The 13,118-nt window shown below is 42.2% G+C and overlaps 1 protein-coding gene across 4 annotated transcripts; it reads right to left on the reverse strand.

The window, feature by feature from the left end:
- Positions 1-7,125: 7,125 nt before the first annotated feature.
- LOC109783448 (putative cysteine-rich receptor-like protein kinase 33) lies at positions 7,126-12,104 on the reverse strand. 4 transcript variants are annotated; one of them, XM_073511359.1, is made up of 8 exons: positions 11,751-12,104; positions 11,515-11,659; positions 10,090-11,274; positions 9,526-9,902; positions 9,100-9,319; positions 8,878-9,001; positions 8,005-8,223; positions 7,126-7,724 (listed from the first exon to the last, which is right to left on the reverse strand). In XM_073511359.1, exons 4-8 carry the CDS (start codon positions 9,626-9,628, stop codon positions 7,311-7,313), a joined length of 1,080 nt encoding a protein of 359 aa, XP_073367460.1. In that variant the 5' UTR covers positions 9,629-9,902; positions 10,090-11,274; positions 11,515-11,659; positions 11,751-12,104; the 3' UTR covers positions 7,126-7,310. The 4 variants fall into 4 exon arrangements, with proteins under 4 accessions (XP_073367460.1, XP_073367461.1, XP_073367459.1 ...); XM_073511360.1 differs by having other exon boundaries at positions 9,526-9,871; positions 10,064-11,274; XM_073511358.1 differs by having other exon boundaries at positions 9,526-9,930; positions 11,098-11,274; positions 11,751-12,076.
- Positions 12,105-13,118: the final 1,014 nt, after the last annotated feature.

A 13,118-nucleotide genomic window follows, 5' to 3' on the forward strand; every position in this document is an offset into this window, starting at 1 on the left:
ACCATTGTATTGGGTGTGTTGGTGACACAAGAGACTCTTTGTTATTTGGTTGCAGGGTTGCTTGATAGAGACCATCTTCATCCTACGCCTCCCACGGATTGATAAACCTTAGGTCATCCACTTGAGGGAAATTTGCTACTGTCCTACAAACCTCTGCACTTGGAGGCCCAACAACGTCTACAAGAAGAAGGTTGTGTAGTGGACATCAGCTTTACACCAATATGACCTAAACGGCAGTGCCACAAATAAGTTGCACTATCATTATTAACTTTGCATCTTTTGGCTTCAATATAATGAATATGTGTATCACTGCAATCGAGATTCAATAAAATAGACCACTCATCAAGGGTGCATGACCATAAAAGATATTACTCATATACATAGAACAACCATCATTCTATGATTTAAATGAATAACCGTCTCGCATCAAACAAGATCCAGATATAATGTTCATGCTCAACGCTGGCACCAAATAAGAATTGTTTAGGTCAAAAACTAATCCCGAAGGTAGATGTAGAGGTAGCGTGCCGACGGCGATCGCATCGTCTTTGGAACCATTTCCCACGCGCATCATCACCTCGTCCTTAGCCAATCTTCGTTTAATCCGTAGCCCCTGTTTCGAGTTGCAAATATGAGCAACAGAACCAGTATCAAATACCCAGGCGCTACTACTAGCATTAGTAAGGTACACATCAATAACATGTATATCAAATATACCTTTCACTTTGCCATCCTTCTTATCCGCCAAATACTTGGGGCAGTTCCGCTTCCAGTGACCAGTCTCTTTGCAGTAGAAGCACTCAGTTTCAGGCTTAAGTCCAGACTTGGGCTTCTTCTCGGGAGCAGCAACTTGCTTGCCGTTCTTCTTGAAGCTCCCCTTCTTAAATTTGCCCTTTTTCTTGAAACTAGTGGTCTTGTTAACCATCAACACTTGATGCTCCCTCTTGATTTCTACCTCCGCAGCCTTTAGCGTTGTGAAGAGCTCGGGAATTGTCCTTTCCATCCCTTGCATATTATAGTTCATCACGAAGCCTTTATAGCTTGGTGGTAGTGATTGAAGAACGCTGTCAATGACACTATCATCAGGAAGATTAACTCCCAGCTGAGTCAAGTGGTTATGGTACCCAGATATTCTGAGTATGTGTTCACTGACAGAACTGTTCTCCTCCATCTTGCAGCTATAGAACTTCTTGGAGACTTCATATCTCTCAATTCAGGCATTTGCTTGAAATATTAACTTCAACTCCTGGAACATCTCATATGCTCCATGACGTTCAAAACGTCTTTGAAGTCCCGATTCTATGCCGTAAAGCATGACACACTGGACTATCGAGTAGTCATCAGCTTTGCTCTGCCAGACGTTCATAACGTCCGGAGTTGCTCGTGCAGCGGGTCTTGCACCTAGCGGTGCTTCCAGGACGTAATTCTTTTGTGCAGCAATGAGGATAATCCTCAAGTTACAGATCCAGTCCGTGTAGTTGCTACCATCATCTTTCAACTTAGCTTTCTCTAGGAACGCATTAAAATTTAAGGGAACGGTAACACGGGCCATTGATCTACAACAACATAGATATGCAAAAACTATCAGGTACTAAGTTCATGATAAATTGAAGTTCAATTAATCATATTACTTAAGAACTCCCACTTAGATAGACATCCCTCTAGTCATCTAAATGATCACGTGATCCATATCAACTAAACCATGTCCAATCATCACGTGAGATGGAGTAGTTTTCAGTGGTGAACATCTCTATGTTGATCATATCTACTATATGATTCACGTTCGACCTTTTGGTCTCAGTGTTCCGAGGCCATATCTGCATATGCTAGGCTCGTCAAGTTTAACCTGAGTATTCTGCATGTGCAAAACTGGCTTGCACCCGTTGTATGTGAACGTAGAGCTTATCATACCCGATCATCACGTGGTGTCTCGGCACGACAAACTGTAGCAGTGGTGCATACTCAGGGAGAACACTTATACCTTGAAATTTAGTGAGGGGTCATCTTCTAATGCTACCGCCGTACTAAGCAAAATAAGATGCATAAAATATAAACATCACATGCAATCAAAATATGTGACATGATATGGCCATCATCATCTTGTGCCTTTGATCTCCATCTCCAAAGCACCGTCATGATCTCCATCGACACCGGCTTGACACCTTGATCTCCATCGTAGCGTCGTTGTCATTCGCCAACTATTGCTTCCGTGACTATCGCTACCGCTTAGCGATAAAGTAAATCAATTACATGGCGATTGCATTTCATACAATAAAGCGACAACCATAAGGCTCCTGCTAGTTGCCAATAACTTTTACAAAACAAGTTAGACGTCCTCTACTTTGTTGTTGCAAGTTTTACGTGGCTGCTACGAGCTTCTAGCAAGAACCGTTCTTACCTACGCACCAAAACCACAACGATTTTTCGTCAAGTGTGTTGTTTTAACCTTCAACAAGGACCGGCCATAGTCAAACTTGATTCAACTAAAGTTGGAGGAATAGACACCCGCCAGCCACCTGTGTGCAAATCACGTCGGTAGAACCAGTCTCATGAACGCGGTCATGTAATGTGGGTCTGGGCTGCTTCATCCAACAATACCGCCGAATCAAAGTAAGACGTTGGTGGTAAGAAGTATGACTATTATCGCCCAGAACTCTTTGTGTTCTACTCGTGCATATCATCTACGCATAGACCCGGCTCGGATGCCACTGTTGGGGAACGTAGCATGCAATTTCCAAAAATTTCCTACGCTCACGCAAGATCTATCTAGGAGATGCATAGCAACGAGAGGGGGAGAGTGTGTCCACGTACCCTTGTAGACCGAAAGCGGAAGCGTTAGGTTAACGCGGTTGATATAGTCGAACGTCTTCACGATCCAACCGATCCAAGTACCGAACGTACGGCACCTCCGTGTTCAGCACACGTTCAGCTCGATGACGTCCCTCGAACTCTTGATCTAGTAGAGGGTCGAGGGAGAGTCCGTCAGCACGACGGCGTGTTGACGGTGTTGGTGATGTGCTCCGCGCAGGGCTTCGCCTAATCACTACGACGCTATGACCGGGGGAGTAAACTGTGGAGGGGGGCACCGCACACGGCTAAGAGAATAATTGATGTGCCTTTGGGGTGCCCCCCGCTCCCGTATATAAAGGAGGGGAGCAGGTGGCCCGCGGCCAGGAGGGACGCGCCATGGGGGAGTCCTACTTGGACTCCTAGTCCAAGTAGGATTCGTCCCCCCCTTTTCCTTTCTCCACCCGAGGGAAAAGGATGGAGAGAGAGAGGGAGAGGGAGAGGGAGAGGGAGAGGGAAAGGGGGGCGCCGCCCCTCCTTTTCCTTTCTCCACCGGAGGGAAAAGGAAGGAGAGGGAGAGGGAGAGGGAAAGGGGGGCGCCCCTCCCCCTAGTCCAATTCGGACTGCCATGGGGGGCGGCCACCCCTTGCGGCCCTCCTCTCTCTCCACTAAGGCCCACTAAGGCCCAATATTTCCCCCGGGGGCTTCCGGTAACCCCTCGGTACTACGGCAAAATACCCGAATCACTCGGAACCATTCTGATGTCCGAATACAACCTTCCAATATATGAATCTTTACCTCTCAACCATTTTGAGACTCCTTGTCATGTCCTTGATCTCATCCGGGACTCCGAACAAACTTAGGTCACCAAAACACACAACTCATAATACAAATCATCATCGAACGTTAAGCATGCGGACCCTACGGGTTCGAGAACTATGTAGACATGACCGATACACATCTCCGGTCAATAACCAATAGCGGAACCTGGATGCTCATATTGGCTCCTACATATTCTACGAAGATCTTTATCGGTTAAACCGCATAACAACATACGTCATTCCCTTTGTCATCGGTATGTTACTTGCCTGAGATTCGATCGTCGGTATCCTCATACCTAGTTCAATCTCGTTACCGGCAAGTCTCCTTACTCATTCCGTAATGCATCATCCCGCAACTAACTCATTAGTCACATTGCTTGCAAGGCTTATAGTGATGTGCATTACCGAGAGGACCCAGAGATACCTCTCCAATACACGGAGTGACAAATCCTAATATTGATCTATGCCAACCCAACAAACACCTTCGGAGACACCTGTAGAGCATCTTTATAATAACCCAGTTATGTTGTGATGTTTAATAGAACACAAGGTGTTCCTCCGGTATTCAGGAGTTGCATAATCTCATAGTCAGAGGAATATGTATAAGTCAATAAAACTAAACGATCATTATGCTAAGCTAACGGATGGGTCTTGTCCATCACATCATTCTATAATGATGTGATCCCGTTTATCAAATGACAACACATGTCTATTGTCAGGAAACATAACCATCTTTGATCAACGAGCTAGTCAAGTACAGGCATACTAGGGACACTCTGTTTTGTCTATGTATTCACACATGTACTAAGTTTCCGGTTAATTCTAGCATGAATAATAAAAATTTATCATGATATAAGGAAATATAAATAACAACTTTATTATTGCCTCTAGGGCATATTTCCTTCAACTGGACCTAGCAGTTCGCTGCCCATCGCTCCTTCATGTACGTGTGGATATCTTGGAGGCATCTCATCTGTAGTGCTAGGACAAATTAATAGAAGGATATGCAAGGAGTTATTTGAGGGATCCACGAGGAATTGTTCTCGGGGGATCGACTATGCGTAGGGGAGGCGACTCGATGGATCAATCACACACATCACAAACTCTATTTTTGGTACGATGACTGTGCGTTTAGTGGTAAAACCCGATCCCGTAATCTACCTCCAACAACATTATGATCTTGGTTGTGCTGTAGAAATTTCTATTTCCACTAGCATAACATTCCACATGCTCCACACTACAATAGAAAAGGCTAGCAGTGGCGGTCACAAAAGGCAATATGTGGTAAGCTTTGCTATGGTAGGCACCCGCCACCGACCTCCTGCCACTGCTAATAGGTTAGCAGTGAACTAGTTCGCCAGTCGCGGGTGGCAATTAGTACCCTCCATTGACATAGTCGTCTAGGTAAAAAAAATTGCGGCCACGGCTCTGCCGTGGCAGTGTTTGTACACATGAATTCTAAAGAGTAAATTAACATAGTTATATAGTTCTTAACACATCTGAACTAGGATTTATCCATTTTCGAAGAAAATGACAAAGCGCCATAATTGTTTCACTTAACAAACAAAACATCAATATATCACATTCATCTTAACAAATTAACTAAAACTCCATCGGCTTATATATTCATGTCTCGGAGCTTATTTCTAAATGAGGTCAAAGACAACCATCATTTGCAAGTCATTGCGGCCACTATTCCTTATTGTTTTTAATGGATATGCGTCCATCTCCATCAATCGTGCACCCAACATTGGTGACGGGCCTTGCTCCAAGGCATACTCCGGCAAAGCCGACCGCCGGGATGTTCAGAGCGGAAATCACCTTCATAGGTAATTTCTAAGATTCCCGTGATTAAAATAAAATAGAGCACACAATGTTAGACATTGCCATATAGTGTTATGAAGAAAACATGAGGAAAGAATACTGAAGAAAAAACTATTTCATGTGTGACGATGTTGGTCTTAGTCAAATGGTGCACAAAGAGCACCCCCATGTAGTCCTCAGTGGGTGGTAGGTCCTCAACTTCACCACTGATATACATAGTCCTTTACACGGGGACTGATCCAAGAAAGGGGTTCATCGACCGAATACGATGTTTCTTATAATTAAAATACAATACACCTAAATCTTGCATTGGATGATTTGCTCCTCTTTTGAAGTGCTTTAATTTGGAATTTTCATATGAACATCAAAACTAAAGCATGGTAGGGAGTCACAGTAGTCAATGGAAAGGTTGGATATGGGAGAGAAACTTTAGCGCCTGTTGTAACGTGATCGTGGCATTTCTCGCCTTCTACTCGTAGTAACGCACAAACATTTCATTGCCATTGTAGACCCATGGCAAATGTGTGGTGGGAGTCATCCAGTTTTAAAGGAGAGGACTCCAACGAGAAATGTCCTGCTATGGCGGGAAAGCAAGCGGGATGGGAAGAGTCTGACAGCAAAAAGGAAGGGTGCGCCATGACATTTATATGCATATGGCCCGTAGCAACGCACATGCGTTCTACTAGTATACTATTAAAGGGGAGTTCATACGTTCTCCTCACCTCCTCCCTCGGTCCCCTACCCTAGTTTTCCCTCTTCATGGGACCCTTGATTTGGAATAATCTAAATCAAACTGCTACTTTCCTTTTCTTGTCCTCCTGGAAGCCATGTTCTGCATTAACTAAATAGAATCTTCCCCAAACCATGTTCTGGATTAACTCAATCAAATCAAATCTATTTTTTATGACAGAAAGACTGTAAGGGAGGTCCCCACAATATAATTGGTGCAACAAATCTGACAAAAAAATCAACTAAATGAAAACTTTCCTTGTCGTCCCCTACCAATACCCAAATCAAATCAAATCTTACCAAAACCTCAATTAAATCAAAACATTCCTTCCATTTTCTACCCATACTCAAATCAAATCTTACGAAAATGTAGAATATGGTGGATGTAAGTTGTATGTCAGACATGATTTGTGTCGAGCCATATGTATGTGGCCATTGCAACACACATAAAGTTAGCTACTTTATAAAACGTGTGTGCCGCATGCACGCGATCTGTATTCAGCCAACCATGTGAGGAACTTGGCACATGATGCATTTATTCTCTAATGTATGTGATGGTTTCTATTGCTGCACAAAATTTGTTCATTTCAATTGTGTGCCATGTAACACACACAATTCACATGCAACAATCATGCGTGTCAACAATCACGTGTGTTGACATGGGTTATCACACACGGGTTGGACAACTGAACTGTATGCCTGCTATTGCACATGGGTCTCTTTTCCAATTCTTGCCCAATGGAGTTGCCATCGCACATGTTTCTCTTTCAGGGACATGGTTCCATATTTGTAATGTGTGTGATGCATTCATCACACACAGTTTCACGCTAACATGTGCGATAGGTGGTTTAATAGCACCATTCTGCACTAGTGACAACTCGTTAGGCTTGACAGTAGGAGACGAGAAAATGTATATTGTACCAATCTCAAGGAAATTGAAAAAATAGTCTGGCAACAACAGAAGTTAAGAAAACTAAAATATCACTGGAAAATATAGGTCTCTCTAAGATGACTTTACATTCCTTGTGACCAGTATAAAGGTTTCTTTGAAACATATTAAGCTGGTACAATAAGTTATTCATGTTTACCGAAATTCAAAATTTTATTCCTAGTTAATAAATTGAAGTGTTGCACTTGTATACATCATACTTAACTTTCCTCAAGTAGTAGTGCCAGGTCAAAAATAGCATCCACGTTCACCTCATCAACCACTTCACCAGACACTTTATTGAACATGTCCGACGTTATCTCCTCAGGTGTAACTCCATCAATTATTTTGGCGCTCTGTACGACGAACTCACCCAGGTGTTGCATGTCCTTTGGTGGCATACTTTGTGACTCTAATGTTATCACAATGGCACACCTGGATAGTGGTAGAACAATTCCTTTGTTTGGTTGTATGCAGTATGGCATCGGGCTCACCGATTGTATAGCGAAGGCAATGGCAGCAGTTGTACTGTTGTCTAGATTAAGTAGGCATGATATCTCCTTGTTAAGTTCGAACTGAAAATGTAGCTTGAGCGGCTCAATATCAAGCATATCGTCATCCCAACAAGGCCTTGTCTACAATGTAAGAGCAATGCATGCATTATTATGAATAAACTCACTAACTTATGATATATCAAATTCTATTAAGTTGTATGTTGACCAAGGAAAAGGTTGGATCTGTATATAAATAATTTAAGACGCTTCTAGAAATATTACACCCCGCCTTAAATAAATTTAGTAAGCATAGTTTTGATATTGACGACCAAAGCCACATTGGAAAACCATTCAAGCAACAACACCTAAATTACTTGTCAAAAATTAATATCCTGATGACATAGGCATGATAGAAGCTTACCTGGTCAGCATAAAATCCATCAGCGTTGCTGTTTTGTCCAAAAGTACCTTCATTTCCGTTCATATCATGTATTATGTCCTGTATAAATGGCCGTCTGTATGGGTCACTTTCCTGACAATGTAGCCCTATTCCGATGCATTTAGTTATTTGTAATATCTGGTAAGACCATGGTGTTTCCTTCTGTGATTTATTCCATCTGTGTCTCCATCTTCTCAGTACCTACCATTTCACATAGCTTATTTAGGACAAAGAAAAAAATACATAATCCAAATGTAAGCATGCACACTCACTCATTTTTCTAATTACACAAAGAGTCTAAATAGTTGTGTCTCTGGCCCAACTTCCTACTCAAACACCTACAAAGGATGAAAGCAGTAGGAGGAAATAATAACATTCATGGAGGCATCATATCTTGAAGATGTCCCTCTATCGATGATAAATCGAACCTAGCATGGCCAAATTTGTCTGAAAAGATGCTGCCAAGCATGACCTTGGGTATTTGGGTGGTTGGTTCCTAAAGAAGCTTGATTAAATGGTGGTGGATATTTGAGTTAGCAAGAGGCCAGGGGTGTAGATATAGGGGTGTTTTATCTGACCCTGTGGTAATGGGGAACATAAAATTAAAGGCGTAGACAGAGGCTGGAGGCCAATAATCCCTGAGCGATCATGAGAGCTCTCTTGTTCTAGGGGCTTTGAGTGCAAAGAATCACCTTGTTTAAATTGTTATTCCGATATAAAGATAGATACACGATGAAGTACCCTATTAATATATTATGCCAATTTAGTAGCATTACATGAATAAATACTAACAATATGTATATTACCATGTTTCTAGCCAGCTTCAAGAAAGGGACTGTTAGATAAGAATCTTACATTATTGTTGTCAGGGATATCTTTATATCCCGTCACCAGCTCAATGATCATTACACCCAAGCTATACATGTCAGATTTGACTGACATCTTACCACCAAGTAGATATTCCGGAGAGCAATATCCTCTGCACAAAAATACAGTAAATTGATACATTATCATATAAGGAGAATGCAAGAGAGTAAATGCCTGGAAAACAATGGGTTCTTTTAATGCACAACTTACAATGTTACACAACGTTTTGCATCCATTGTTTGTGATTTTTCATCCAGTCTTGATAATCCAAAGTCCGAGATTTTGGCCACCATGTTGTTATCCAAAAGTATATTGTCAGGTTTCAAATCCATGTGAAGAATAGTCTTTTCCTTGTGTAGGTAATGCAAACCATGACAAATTTGTTTTATTATCTGATAACGTGTATTCCATTCAAGTCCGCTTAACTCGTCTGCGAAGAGAGCAAAACAATATCAGGGGAACATGATGTGTTCCGGCATTTTATTTGTGCATGAAGGATTACATACTGATGCATACAATATTATTATTATCTACTCAATCACCTTAATTTTTGATTGTGACATCTAAGTAGAAGCAAGAGCGATTGACGATAAAAAGGTTAAGAAAGGAAATGAATTACATGCAACATTATCTTACCAGTAATATATCCACGAAGGCTTCCGTTGCTAATATACTCAAAACATAGCAGTGTTTCTCTTATCTCGGCATAAATATATTCACTTACTCCTTCAATTCTCATGGCCTTTTCTTCAGTACAAGCACAGTAGCCAAGAAACCGGACTACATTTTCATGGTTAACATTCAATAGACTGTTAACTTCACGATAAAACACTAGTAGAAAAAGAGGCTTCCATACGCCCCCATTAGTCCCCAAAATAATCGAACCGCGACCAAAGGGGTCTTTAGTCGCGGTTCGGGAGGAGACCCGCGACCAACTATCTGGGCCCAGCGCGCTCGGTCGACAGCTGGCGGACGGAAGGGGCTTTAGTCCCGGTTGGCCTGGCCAACCGGGACTAAAGGTCCTCAGGCTGGCCCGAAGGCCTTTAGTCGCGGTTGGCCAGACCAACCGGGATTAAAGGTTAGACCTTTAGTCCCGGTTGGTCTGGCCAACCGCGACTAATGGCCCGAACCTTTAGTCGCGGTTGGCCAGACCAACCGGGACTAAAGGTCTAACCTTTAGTCCCGGTTGGTCTGGCCAACCGCGACTAAAGGGATTTGAGGCCTCATTTTCAAACTCTACCCCCCCTGGATCGCCTTTTCAGTTTTAGAAAAAACAAAAGAAAATGATGGAAATGTCAAAAAAATAAAATAAAATAAGTTTCCCATGTGATATGTGGTCTAGTTGTTGGGAAAATTAACAAATATGAATTTCGACTTTATTTGCAAAATCTCTCTGGAATTTCTTAAAATGGGCATAACTTTTGCATACGAACTCGGATGAAAAAGTTTTTTATATGAAAAATCATCTACTCGAAAAGTTACATCCGAATTTAATTGGGGGAACCCTGTTAAACATTTTCAAAATCCTCAAAAACCTAACAGAAAAAAAGATACGGGGCTTTTAAGATCTGGAGAGGCAAAAAAATTCAAAAAAATTCAAATTGTGGTCAAACAATGGTCAAACTAATTATTCTAGAATATTAGTGTTACTAAATAATTATTTCAGTTTTTTAAATTTTGGTCAAATCTGGTCAAACTGTGGTCAAACAGTGGTCAAACTAATTATTCCAGAAATATTAGTGTTACTAAATAATTATTGTTTTTTAAAACAATAGTTTTAAACTCAAACAGTGAAATGTGTCACTTCATGCTCAAGCTAAATTCCTGAGTTTAATAGAATTGACATCCTACTATTGTCAGGAAAACAACATGTGCAGACTTGGAAACGAGGGAGAATAGAACTCGGAAGTTAAGCGTGCTCAGGCTGGAGTAGTGAGAGGATGGGTGACCGTCCGGGAAGTTAGATGATTTGGAATGATGAGGGGTGATTAGAGATTAGAGGATAAATTGAGCAGTGATGAGGGATGGTGATTAGAGATTAGAGGTTAAAATAATTCAGAAATTTGAAAATAAAAAAAATAAAAAAAATTTGCAAAAAAAACCAGGTTTAAACCTGCGGAGGAGGCCTTTAGTCCTGGTTAGCCACGAGAACCGGGACTAAAGGACGGGCCTTTAGTCCCGGTTAGCCACGAGAACCGGGACTAAAGCCTTTAGTCGCGGTTCGTAAGAGGCGCGACTAAAAGGGGGGTCTTTAGTCGCACATATTTAGTCCCGGTTGCACAGCCGGGACTAAAGGCCTTTTTTCTACCAGTGAAATAACCTTTCATTGATTGTGTGGTGGCTGAAAATCCTCTTCACAGCAACAATCCCATTTCGGAGTACACCCTGTTGACATCTCTTATCAGTATAAGGAGAATGATCATCTCAGTTGTGAAATTTTTATCTCTTTTAATTTTTCCCAAGACAGTGGTCCCCAAAGAACTCGATATTGGTAATACACCCACCACCAAACAATCTGGCCTAACAACATGCCGCATAAGTTTGCTCTTATCTTGTTGAAGTCAAACTTTGCAGGTGCTATAATATCATATATGTACCTAATATTCTGTACAAAGTTAGTGTTACCTTGTAAACCATTCCGAATCCACCATGACCGATTTCTCTCTCTTCGGAGAAATTTCCAGTGATGTTCTTCAGAAGCTCGAACGGTAGATTCGTCGGCTCCTCTGTGCCATCAAGTATATGCTCGAGCACATCATGTCCCATGGACCTGTCACCCAACAAATTCTTACAAATGGTCGGGTTCCAGTAGGAATTCTCACAACAGTGAGATGAGATAAATCCTCGTAGAGTGATCAAACCTGGAATCGGAAGCCTTGGAGATGTTGTCATCAACTTCATAGCTTGCACGTCGCTGCTGCAACTCGATGACTAATAAGGCTTCGAGATTATTGAGTTTTAGTGTAGAGGATCGGATCTGCAAAGCAAAAGCAACTACATGCTTCCATTGTTAGGAACAGCGTCAGCGCAGAGACGACCAGCTGCGTGACCACCAGGAGTTGGACAGCTCCGGCCAGGGACGCCATTGTTTCTTTGGGTGTAGCTCGAGAGGCTTTGAATTTGAGCTTTGTGTTGTATATCACCTTGGGCCCTTGGCTGCTACTTTCCCTCGGCCATTTTGGAGCTGGAGAGACGAAGCTACTTTAGTTTGCTGTATTTTGTGGTTGAAGGTGTATGGTTAGTCAAGGTTAGTGCCTAGCAGTCTGAGTGGTGGGCACAAGTACGCGTGCAGACTGAGACGGGATTGCTCAGATTTCTCCCGTTAGTCAAGGCTAGTGCCTAGTAGTCGATTAGACTGGTGATAGCTAGCCAGAAAACGATGCCGCGACGATGACCCAAGAGTCGGGTCGTCTCAACACCAAAGAAAATTACGACGATGCCCAACGACGACTGACTCTGGGTCGTCTTAAACGACAAGGAAAATTAATGAATAAAATGCACTTATGTCTTAGTTTGTGTACGTACTCTACATAGTGCTTCAATCCCCTCGACTTGTCATTAATTTCGTCGTCCTGTTCCTTCTGGAGATGGGAATTCTCTCTGGTTTTACATACAGCGCCACTATCAAAATAGAATTTGCATCTCTATAAGGCCACTATCTTATCCGAGAAGAATTACTTAAATTTTGCCACGTATGATGATGCTTATTAATGCAAACGTTCCATGCAAACTTTAGAAGTGCATGCTCTAGTCAGTGCAACTAAAAGATCGATCTGATGAAAGAGACTAAACAATACATTTATAAGTCAAGTAGTCAACACTCCCTGTCATGGCTCCCTCATGCCTAAACCTGGACCGGAAGTGGAATGCAATTTAATTGTGCCAGCCGAGTCTTGAACTCAAGACCTCTTGGCTCCAATACTATGTAGAGATTAGATTTGGTGCAACTCACGACATATTCATCGGGTGCATATATAGGTACAAGAGGTGGCCACGTCCTCAACTATACATGGAAGGATGACTTGTTGTACAATAAATACACATGCAAATATACGCAGAAGGAGGAGGGCGGTGTGGACAGCACGGGAGTGCAAGTTCTTCAATCGCATCTCTGCCAGCTTGTGCATCTCAGAAAATTGCTTCAGTTGAGGTACCTTGGACTAATGCTTCAGTATCCCTACAGCTCATTATTTGCAGTCTTCCAAGATGTCTGAGGCGGGCATCTCTGC

The sequence above is a fragment of the Aegilops tauschii genome, chromosome 3 (genome assembly GCF_002575655.3).
Source record: "Aegilops tauschii subsp. strangulata cultivar AL8/78 chromosome 3, Aet v6.0, whole genome shotgun sequence".
In the NCBI taxonomy this organism is placed as follows: Eukaryota; Viridiplantae; Streptophyta; class Magnoliopsida; order Poales; family Poaceae; genus Aegilops; species Aegilops tauschii.